At 34.4% G+C, this 12,173-nt stretch overlaps 1 protein-coding gene across 1 annotated transcript in view; it reads right to left on the reverse strand.

The window, feature by feature from the left end:
* Positions 1–12,173, reverse strand: part of PTPRC (protein tyrosine phosphatase receptor type C) — a gene marked incomplete at both ends in the record, with an annotated part of 114,091 nt that overhangs the window by 35,466 nt on the left and 66,452 nt on the right. The window contains 3 exons of the mRNA XM_084244488.1: positions 3,512–3,631; positions 8,340–8,504; positions 11,151–11,345. Coding sequence (XP_084100614.1) covers positions 3,512–3,631; positions 8,340–8,504; positions 11,151–11,345 — 480 coding nt within the window. The remainder of the gene's footprint in view (positions 1–3,511; positions 3,632–8,339; positions 8,505–11,150; positions 11,346–12,173) is intronic.

Below are 12,173 nucleotides of genomic sequence, written 5' to 3' on the forward strand. Positions count from 1 at the left end.
CATTCATTGACTAATTTTGTATGTTTGTATACATAACCTCACAAACATTCTGGATGAAAACACATTTTAATTATGTAGTTCTGTAAAGTTTTGTTTCAGTTTTGACAAAATTTGAATGCTTATTAATTTTGAACAATGCATTGTTTAAAGATTTGATTGTTTGGGGGTTAAAATTCTCAGCTCTTAGAAAGGTGGTTCAGAATGCTTATTTCTGATGGCCAATGGTTTCAAACTTTGGTTGAAAGCCTTAAATACTTTCTATGAACATCTTTGCCTCCTCTGTGTGTTTGAACCTCAGGATGCTGACATTAAAAACACAAGTTGTAGGGGACAAGTTAAGGACTTAATAGGCTTAGTGTTGAGAATTGTTTTTCTAGGGTAACAGGAATATGCCTATAGGGCTGGAAATGGCCAGAAGTACACTGAATGCCACATGTCACCTTTTTTTTTTTTTAGAAAATATTTCAGCAAATCCATTAACTTCTTAATTTGTACTACTCTCATGTATCTGCTTGAATGCTATGCCATTCACCTCCAAAAGATTTTGTGATGGCAAAAATGGTATGTTTTCTCTTATATTAAAAGGTATTACACAAAACAAATTTCATCAATCATCACAATCTTGAAGAGTGCCACACTGGATTCAAAAACATTTGAAAAGTGGACCTTTGAATGTAGCAAAGCAAAGCAGTCTCTGCCCCATTATTGAGGAATGTTCACTGTCACCTGTCATTATTATAGTGATCACAGCACTGCAGTTCTCCACGATAACTCATGCTAGAAACATGCAAAAAGAGTGCTGTTCAGGCTATTGAATTTGAACATTTAAGTTTTGTGATTCTCAGCTGCATCTTAGGAGCTATAAAAATATTAATATATCTCCTTTCACGAGCATTATTAAAATATTTAACAAAATTTTTAAATATTATAAAAACACCCAAGAAGACAGGAAACTGAACAAATGCCAATTAACTTTCCTCCACTTTTATTCCCTATCTTTCAGAGAAACTGAAACAATTATGAAATAATGAGATGAAGTTTAACATATAATTAAAAAGTAATTATAAATTGCAGTGATAATTTAAGACTTTGTTCCTGTGAATTTTAAATTGTGATTTTATTTTGAATAATGAAGGTAGTTAAAAGATTAACTTTAACAATGCTATAATCCTTTCAACTCCCTCTGATTTATATAAAATGGAGAAGATCTCATTATGGCCTATGTTTGAGAAAATGATGAATAAAAGCAGAGCACACTTTTCTCTAGAGTAGTTGATTTTTTATTGCTTTAAAGAGAGAGAAAAGACTGTGTGAGGTCAGCTTCCAAAGGTTCCTTTAAGAAGAGTCAGTGCATGATGTAGAATGGAGGATAGATTCAGTTACCAATGAACAGTATGTGAGAAAAAGACTCACATAACCTGACATTGTCCAGCTCCCCCTTCTCTCTCAAGTATGATATTCGATAGCCATAAATTTGGGTAGCACTAAACAAGGAGTTATACTGTTAAAAAAAAGCAAAAGAAAACATGCTAATAACTAACATATTCTTCTTAGTCAAAATATGCAAATAGCTTTGAAAAACAATATTGACCTAGAAAGCTGATATAGCTTTCCAGAGAGGATGGCTACCAGGAGGGGAGTGGGACGGGGAGGAATGAGAGCAAGTTGTCAGGGAGCACAATGGATGATGGTGGTGGACAATGGGTTTCTTGCTGAGGGGTATGTGTGGTCAACAAGTCCTGAGGAGATATATACTATACTTCTAATACACAAACAATAATGTAAACCAGTGTTACCATTAATTAATTAATTAATTAAAATAGCTATGAAGAATACAAGGAAAAATAAACACTGCTCTACAAATTTCTACCATATACATTTTCATACAAAATACTCTGTAGTGGGGGGTCTCCCTGGTGGCCTAGGGGTTAAGTCTCAATGCTATCACCACGACAACATGAGTTCGATCCCCAGGCAGGGAGCTAACCCAAATAGGGCCCAGCAGACCTCTCCTGTCTTGACTGCTGCTCCCCTCAGCAGTGTACTTCAGTAGATCCCTCTGATCTGCTCCACACTCTGTCTCTAATTAATCCTCTTACCTGCCCCAACACCTCTGGCCTACACCCCAGTTCTTCTAGAAATAAAATAGAATGGTGGAAGACAGCAAAAGAATAGAAAGAAAAACAATGTGTGTCAATACAGAAACCAAGCAAAGGGTGTTTCTCTGTTAGGTATCCAATGAGACAGAGACACCTGATGTTTTGGTAATCTTCCTATAATTCCCCACATTTCCTTTCTCATATATCTAACTTTTTAATTTTTGTTAAAGATTTATTTATTTATGCATACAAGGATTGGAGTGTAGGCCAGAGTTGCAGGGGTTGAGAGGATTCACCAGGGACAGAGTGGGGAGCAGAACAGGAGGATCGAATGAAATACACTGCTGAGGGGAGCAGCAGATGAGTCAGGAGAGGTCAGCTCCTTGGCTGGTGGTGGAACTCATGCTGCAGTGACTGGAGACAGCTTGATAGTGTTGTCTTTAACCCCTGTGTCACCAGGGAGGCTCCTATCTCTAACTTTTTAAACTGACCTCAAATACATGGCATGCTTCTGCATAGCATTTGATTTCTCTTATGCTAATTTGAAAACTACATGTATATTTAACTTTGATTTATTAATTTATTGTGATTCAAACCACCAAAAAAAGTCATCAAAATATAAAATAACATGCAGAATATGTATGTTATGTTCAACTTTCACAGAGGGAAATTTATATCTAATTCTTTCCCACCAAAGAAAGAGATGGCAGCCTGTGAAATGTTCAGCTCAGTCCTTTCTAGCATGTGGGTTATTCCAGGTGCTGAGGTTGCTCTAGGATGGTCCATTGATGCTCCCTACTATCCACTGATATCCCTACTATCCCTAACTTAAGCATTTAGATGCTTAAGTTACCCAGACAATGTCTGCTCTTTTATTTAGTTTCCCATTTGGGGACTCATGGTTGAACTTGTTTTCACAAAATTTTGGACTATATTTACTTTTGGGGAAGTCTAATCCAAATGGCCTTTAGGGCTAAAGGTATATATGCTATTTTCATTCATCCAATATTTTGCACATAACAATCAGAGCAAGCATTGTAAGCTGTATGCTTATGGGTCAGAATGATGATGTCAAACCAGTGCAACTCACTGGAGTTACTCATTACTGAAAGACAGTAATGAACAGTATTTTTAAGAGATTTTCTTTCTCCAGGTTTGGAGTGCAAAAGTTTGAACAAAACAGATCATTAAAGACAAGCAAATATTGGAGTGTTCTAGTCTATAGCCATTTCAGAGTATCAAGAGTCCATGGTATACAAAACTGATTTTCAACAGTTCTAAAATCAAAGCACAGAGGATGCCCAACGCAGTCACTCAGCAGGGAGCTCCTGACTCACTAGCTCAACCCACATTTCTAATATTTTTCCAATTCTTCATTTTTCTTTTCTAATATGGAAATATATGAGAATTACCTGTGCTATTCTTATAATAAAGATAAAAGTTATGAACGTTTTTGTCAGGTTTGATCCAGGTAATCCGTCTTCCACGTTTATCTTCAAATTCACAAGTAAGATTCTTAGGCGGGTCTGGCACTGTTGAAAAAATAAGAACAAAAATGTGAAAAATAAGAAATTGAAAAAAACATTCTTATGCTATAAACATACATTATTAATAAACCATATTTATTAATTATAATTATGTATGTTTAATTATAAATTAACAATGACATTAAAAGAATCACATTTGGACCTATTCCAAGAGATCAATTAACAGAATAAATGTCACTGCAGAGTGGCACTGTAGAACCTAAGCATGCCACTGACTTGAAGTTACCTGAGAATCCCCTCACCCTCTCCAATATATTATTATCCAACTATCTTGGGATGCTTCTCTATACTAATAATCTGTCATTGGTAGCATTCATAAATCTAATAGTCATCATTTGGAGTGACACTTGTCATTGTGTCAAGTAACTAGTCTTTTGAAATTAAGATAAAGTATGTAATAAATGCTTAAATCAACTTTACAAGGTATAATATACATCAAAACATACCCATTTGAAGTATAGTTTATGAGTTTTGACAAATGTATGCATCTACAGAGTATAACCACAAGCAAGCTATAGGACATTTCTGTCATCCCCCAAAAGTCCTTTCATTCCTAGTCTAGTAAACTCAGTCCTCCTGCCCAACTGTAAGCATCTTCTGAATGGCTTTCTGTTATTACACATTAAATTTGTCTCTTCATTCATTTCACAGAGATACAAAACAAAGAGCAAGTATTTTTTATGTCTAGCATATCACACTCAATATAATGTAACAGAGATACATACTGTTGCATGTTTCAGTAATTAGTTCTTTTTTACTTGCAAGTAATATTCCATTGTAAGGACATACTACATATTATCCTTTAATTCAACTACATGTGTTTTTTTGTGTGTGGTTTTAATTTGCTTTAGAGAGTTATTAAGAGGCATGGATTTAGACAACTCCCTTATTTTCTGGTATCCCTTCTATATGAAATTTAGAATCACTTCAGTATAGTCAATCAAAAATCAGTAACATTATAATTAGTAAACAAATTATTCAATGTGGCAGACTGTAAGATCAATACAGAAAAATCAGCTGCATGTCCACATATTAGTAATAAACAGCAAATAAAATTTTAAAGACATTACCATTAAAATCAGGAATAAATTTAAACCTAAAAATAAATTGAAGCAAGTGCAAGACTTGTGTACTGAAAACTGACATACCTTTTTTTTTAAATTAAAGGAGACTTAAATTAATGAAAAGATACCCCATATTTACAGATTGGAAGACTAACACTGTTAAGGCACTATTCCCTAAATTGATCTACATATCCAAAGGACCCCTTATCAGAATTTTAGCTGGCTTCTTTATAGAAATTGACAAGCTGATTCTAAAATATACATGGGATTTTGAGGGAAATTTGATACCCAAAATGATCTTGATGTAGAATATAGTTGAGGGATTCACTTTCTGCTTTGAAATCTTATACAAAGCTACAGCTAATCAAAAATGTTGTACTGTTGTAAGATAGACATTAAATCAATGGAATACAACTGAATTCAGAAATAATTCAGAAATAAGATCATATCATCGTTATGATCACTTAATTTTTGATATGGGTAGCAAGAATACAAGAATATTCAACGGGATAGGAATAGTTTTTTCAGCAAATGGTTCTAGGACAACTGGATAGCTACAACAAAAGAATAAAATCAGGCCCTTACCTGATATCATGTAAAAATACTGGCTCAAATTGATTTAAAGGGCTTAATTTAAGAACATAAGCTATAAATGGTATAGTGGGAAATGTAGGTAAAAATCTGTACGTAAGGATAAATCTGCATGGGTTTTTAAATGTGGCACCAAAAGCATGATGAAAAAAGGAAAATTTAGAGATTAGACCTCATCAAAATGGAAAATGTATAAGCTTCAAAAGCTTTCAATGAAATAAAAAGATAACACATAGACTAGGAGAAGGTATTTGTAAATCATGTATTTTTTTTTTTTTAGAGGCATGCTTTATTTATTTGTTTGTTTGTTTTTTTGTTTATACATGCACTGGGTAGAGTCAGAAGCGCGGGAGGGTGAGAGAATTCACCAGAGCCAGAGCGGGGAGCAGAGCAAGCAGAAGGACCGAAGTACACTGCTGAGGGGAGCAGCGGGCGGCAGGAGGGGTCTGCGCACCATGTGGGACCCTCCTCTGGTGGCCGGGGAGCAGCTGGGGATCGAACCGGGGCAGCAGAGGCCGCGGGCAGCTTCGCAACCCAGCGCTCAACCGCTGCGCCACCGGGGAGGCCCTGTAAATCATGTATTTGATAAGAGACTTGTGTTTAGTATATATAAAAATGTCATAACTCAATTAAAAAAACCCAGTTGAAAACTGGGCATAGAATTTGAGGACTATGGGTGCCTTAGTGGTAGGTCTGGCATGGTAACATACTTTGAATTATGTTTATCTCTGAATCTTATTCCGTATTATAAACCAGTGTCACCTCAATAACAAAATAAATGAAAGGTGGGAAACAATAAATAAGAGTAAATTAGGGGGGAATAATTTGAATAGATAAAAGATATGCAAATGGCCACTAAATCATTTGTCATTAATCCCAATCACAATGAAATACTACTTCATACCCACTGGGATGGATGAAGTAAAAAAGTTAGGCAGTTAGGAATGTTGTTGAAGATGTGTAGAAATGAGAACCCTCATTCACTGCTGGTGGGAATGAAAGATGAAACAGTCATTTTGGACTGGCAGTTCTGCAACATGCAAAATATGAAGCAGCCATCTCACCTCAAAATTCCAAGCACAAGAGAAATTAAAACGTGTTTATACACAATCTTGCGCATGCATGTTCATAGCACTATTCACAACAGCCAAGAGGTGAAAATAACCTAAATATCACTCAGTTGATGAAGAAACAAACAAAATAAATTATATTTATACAATGGAATATTATTAGGCAATTAAAAAAAAAACCTGATGTATTGATATAACATGGCTGCACTAGAAAACATTATGCTGAGTGAAAGAAGCCAGTCACAAAATAAAACAAATTATGTGATTCCATTTATGTGAAATGTCCTGAATCAGCAAACTCACCAAAGCAGAAAAGCATCAAAGCACCAAAAGATTGGTTACTAGCTAAGGATGGAGGTAGGAGGGAAATGATCACAGACTGTCTATAGATATGGGGCTTCTCTATGCTCTGATAAAAACATTCTGAAAATTGATTCTGGTGATGGTTGTAGAACAACCATAGAACTGAAAATGTTAAATGGGTGAATCATATAATAGGTCAATAAACAAAGTTTTTTTTTTTCTTTAAGAACATGGCTTCTTTACAATTATTCTACAAAAATACCCCTTCTTCCCAGAATGAAACAATATGTAACATGGTTAAATTGCTATTTTTTCAGGTTGAGGGGTTTCTGCATTACTGTGATAAATCTTGCTCAATAATTTTTAAAATAATGATTCTATTTTTTAGAGCATTTATAGCTTCTCTGCCCCCCCCCCACACACCATCCATTACAAACACCTCTCCTCTGAGTTCATACATATGTTACTGATGATGAACCTGCCTTGACAAATCACCCAGAACCTGTAGTTTACATTGGGGTTTACTCTTAGTATTGTACATTCTATGTGTTTGGCTAAATGTGTTTTATGACACATATCCATTATTCTGAGACCATGTAGAGTATTTTCACTGCCCTAAAAATCCTTCCCTCGCCCCCTAACCACTGACAATCACAAATCTTTTCACTGTCAACAGAGTTTTGCCTTTTCTAGAATGTATTAGGGTTGGAATCATACATTTGTAGCCTTTTCAGATTGGCTTTTATTCACTTAATAAAATGTATTTAAGTCTCCTCCATATATTTTCATAACTTGATAGTTCATTTCTTTTAAGTGCTGATTATTATTCCATTTCTTGGTTTTACCACTGTTTACTTAGTCTGAAGGACGTCTCTGTTGCTTCCAAGTTTTGACAATTATGAACAAAGTTGCCATAAACTTTCATGCGTTGGTTGATGTGTCAATATGTGTTCACCCATTAAGTAAACACCAAATAGTGTGGAAGACTATGTTTAATTGTGTAGACACTATCAAAATGCCTTCCAAAGTGGTTGCACCATTTTTCATTCTTACCAGGAATATATGAAAAATCCAGTTGATCCACATCCTCACCAGCATTTGGTGTTTGTTGTCAGTGCTCCAGATTCTAGCCATTCTAATAGGTGTGTAGTGGTAACTCACTGTTGTTTTTTAATTTCCCTAATAACATATGATGTGGAGCATCTTTTTTATATACCTATTTGCCATCTTTGGTTATTACATATATTTTTCACACTTAAATCTGCCTCTGTTTTATTAGTGTATGTGCTCACTCTATGCCTAATAACGGCGGGATTTGATGGACAGGCAGAGGGTGTAGGAGCACACCAAGAAGGGAATGATTCTGCAGAAAGAATGGGGAAGTGAAATTGGGAATGAATACACAAAACATTTCACTTACTGCTCAGTTTGTTTCTGCCACAACCTCACTACAGCCCATACTTTGCAAAACAAGCAAACAAAAAAGGCTTGATGGAAGTTTGGATGCTCTCTTATTTATTTCTAAATTCTACTTTAAAGAGTCTGACAAATTAATTCATTTTCTGAAACACTTTCCCCAAATCTACAGCATCATTTTCTGATTCTCAAAAATTCATAAAAATATAATAAGAAGTTTTACATATTACATGTAAGTAAAATACTCACTTCCAATATCTGTTAAAATTGTAATATTTTTTTCAAAAAGCAGCTGGTGATTATAAAGTACTTGTGAAACACAATTATAATTAGTTTCTGGTTGAAGATTTTCAAATAGTCTTGAATTATTATGAGATTCATTAGGTAGGGTCATATTAGATCCAGTAGAGTTATCTGAAAGAAAGAAGTATCACATATTAAGTATATTAACATACCATATCACACTTTCTTTTTATATTTGTATCTGTAATCACATATTATCTATCATGTTGAAAATTTATGCAAATAGTCAAAATAATAAGTAAAATATCCTGAAAACAACTACAATAATGCATTATTTTGCTGCAATTAGTTTTAAACAAAATATTAGGAAGTATAAGTGAACTTGAGTATCTCTGATTTAACTGATGGAATGAGGCATTAGTTCATTGTTTTCTGTTCAGAAACTGAGATTGCATCTGAGATAGTAGATATTTTAGATTCAGCTCTGTTTTCTTATCTGCTTGCCATGTATTATCACTTTCTTTATATTGCATATATCATAGCCATGCATCTTGCTTGTAACATGATCACAACCATGTCACAGTCCATCCGCTGTGTGTGAATGAGTGTCTGTGGCTATTTGCCAAATGTGACCTAGCAGGTTAATTCAGGGCAAGTAAAGGAGATTACATCTCAATAAATTTAAATAAAAAGAAATTAAAAATAAATAAATAAATAGAAATACTACCTCCATTATTCCCACTCAAAACTGAACCCAAAATCATAGTTCTAGAAGAACTTACATTTCTTTCCCACTTCCCTTTTCATCTAAGCATTCTTGAAATTGTTTAGGAATTTTGTTGATGGAGAGCTAACCAAGCAAACTTTTTCTTTAATACATTTTTTTAAAGATTTATTTATTTATTTATACGAGAACCGGGATACAGGCCAGATGTGCTGGAGGGTAAGAGGATTCACCAGAGACAGAGCGGGGAGCAGAACAGGCAGACTGAGGAAATACACTGCTGAGGGGAGCAGCAGGCAAGACAGGACAGGTCTGCTGTGCCATGTGGGACCCTCGCCGGCCAGCTGACCGGGATTGAACTGGCGCTGCAGAGGCTGCGGACAGCTTTATAGCGCAGCGCTCAACCACCTGTGCCACCAGGGGAGGCCCCAAGCGAACTCTTGAATCAGATGATCTTATGTTTGCTTTTGCTTCATTCCAACAATATGTATAATGTAATGTTTTATGCACTCTCTTTTGATAATCTCTTCAATGGTAGCTTGTAAATAACAGTTGCCAAGAAAAACCTTGTAAATGAATTGATCTTTATTACTTATTTTTAGGGGCAGTCTGTCTAATTTGTGAATTTGAGTCCTATAAAGAATACAATGGTTTGAGTCCAAACATACCGCAGAATAAATAAGAGAGACACACAAGGGGAAGGGAGAAGAAAAGAGAGAGAGGGAGAAAGAGGGGGAGAGGGAGAGGGAAGGAGAGGGAGAGAAAGGGAGAGAGAGAGAAAAGAAATGGAAGGAAAAAAGGAGGGTAGGGAAGGTGGGACAAGAGAAGGATGGAAACATTGCATAATATCTAAAACAACTTCCTATCACAGAAAAATTATTGGTTTAATGCCATATTCTTACCACAGTGAAATGTGTACATAATATTTTCTTTACAGTTATCAGTTGAAGTCCAATTTAAACAAATAGAAGTATTTGCTGTTTCAGGCTGTGTGCAATTTTCCAAGAAAAACACTGTCAAGAAGATATAGAAATAGATGACTAATATTTCATATGTGTTATAAGTCCAGTTATAGTCAATGAAATCACACACAATTATATCTTCCTTGGTAAGCACATTTGGATTACATTTGAAAAGTTTAATAACTTAAGGCTTATTTCTTGATTACTTAGTTTACTCTTTTTTCACATAATGCATTTGGCAGCTTTTCATTTAGAATTTGTTACTTTTTAAAAAATGAAAACCTAGCAAACATTTAGATAAAATTATAAAGTTTGCACATTTTTAAACACTCATTCCAGTTCATTTTCTTATTTGTGTTGTTAGTTATTTTCATTTATTCCTTGATCATTCACTGAATGACTATTATACCAAGAGCAGTACAAGGGCTTCCTTTTTGGGAATGCATTTTTTAATTCATTATCATCTTCTCTTTTCCATGGGTAATTTATTTCAGTAATATTTAGAGAAAATGAATAGATAATATTTTTTAAAAACCTATTTAAATGTTAATGCATCAGTAATTTTGAATTATTAAATGATGTAAGATATTCAACCAAATCACATGGTCCCTGAATCCCCTTTCCAGAGCAAATTCTGCTTTCATATTCTTTAGCCCTTCTCTTTCCTAACCTGGCCAAACCTGCTTTATCACCTTAATGACTGTAATATTCCTTCTTTTGTGAAAGATTTTCATTCTTCCACAATCATCAAGTTCTTGACTGTGTTTTTCCCCAATATATCCCAGATACACCTGTATTTTACAGGACTCATATGTGCATACATTTATTTAATGACTTCAATTACATTGAGGAGAAAAATGAAAGCTTGCTGGTAATCAGTGGGATAAATTACATCTAATCTGCATGAGCCACTTTGAAAAAAAGTGAAGGGAAGTAATTAGTCATAAAGCTTATATGAGTCTGTAATTTTCTTAGGTCAGGGGACTAGAAAGGTCACCTACTCCCAAGGTGCTGACTTTCTTTCCTCAGCCTTATTCACCCAATGGACTGAGTCCTATGACTCTGTAAGGCAACATATGCAACACTGCACTGTTTTTGTAAATACACAATTAGAAATCAATTCCTACTGACCTGATGGTGCTGTGAATGTCTTAGGTGAATCAGGACATGAAGTAAAATTTACATTGAAGTTCTTGCATGCCATTAGGTTACTGATTGTTTTGTTTTCACACTCAGGTTTACATTTATCTTTACCATGAACAATAAATTTTGCAGTAAATGTTTTATTTTCATTGCCATAAGTGTAGCTCACAGAGATATTCTCACCTGAAAGAAGATACAATAGTAAAGATTATCTTTTTTTTATTTTTCAGAACAAGTAAATCTCCATTTAATGTAAATAACTTAACATTTGATTTTTTAAAAAATATGAAATTATTAACAAAACATTTGTCAGAACACGAAAATGAGAAGGAACACACCAGGTGCCTCCTTATTATTTTTTTCATATTCCCCTTTATGCACTGTCAAGTGCCTCAGCTTGTAAATTTATATTTGGATGGTTATTGGATGAATTTTTGTCTTCCTAACTGGACTATAATTCTATGACAATAAAGTTCATTTTATTTTGATCATGACCATAAAAACAGATCCTTATATAATGTTACTATTAAAGATGCACTAATTGCTTACTGAGTTAGTGTACAGATGAAGGTGAGTCTGACAAATTTCTTGTTTTATAATTCCCCTTACTTCTAAATGCATTTTGGTTATGTTTCTCCAAATACATGGAACATAAATTATTTAAAGACCACAAGTCTCATGTTTCCTTTACTTTCGTAATATTATTGATAATAAACCCTCCTAAACACCATTCCACCAGGTTATTTCACACTCTCACCTGAATTAAATGAATTCCATTGACTGATTTAAAAAGTATCTCTTCAGCAGATATTAATTTATTGAACCATTTTAATGCAACAAAAATTATTCAGCCCTCATTATGTTTAATACACTTACCCAAGCACTAAATATACAAATGATCAACATATAGAAATGTATAGTCAAGGTAGAGACATAAATTGTAGAAGGCATGTGAACTCCTAAAATAGGTTTATGCACAAAATAAAATGGAAGTAAAGAGAGACAAATCTA

This window comes from Talpa europaea, assembly GCF_964194135.1.
Source record: "Talpa europaea genome assembly, chromosome: 10".
Taxonomy (NCBI): domain Eukaryota; kingdom Metazoa; phylum Chordata; class Mammalia; order Eulipotyphla; family Talpidae; genus Talpa; species Talpa europaea.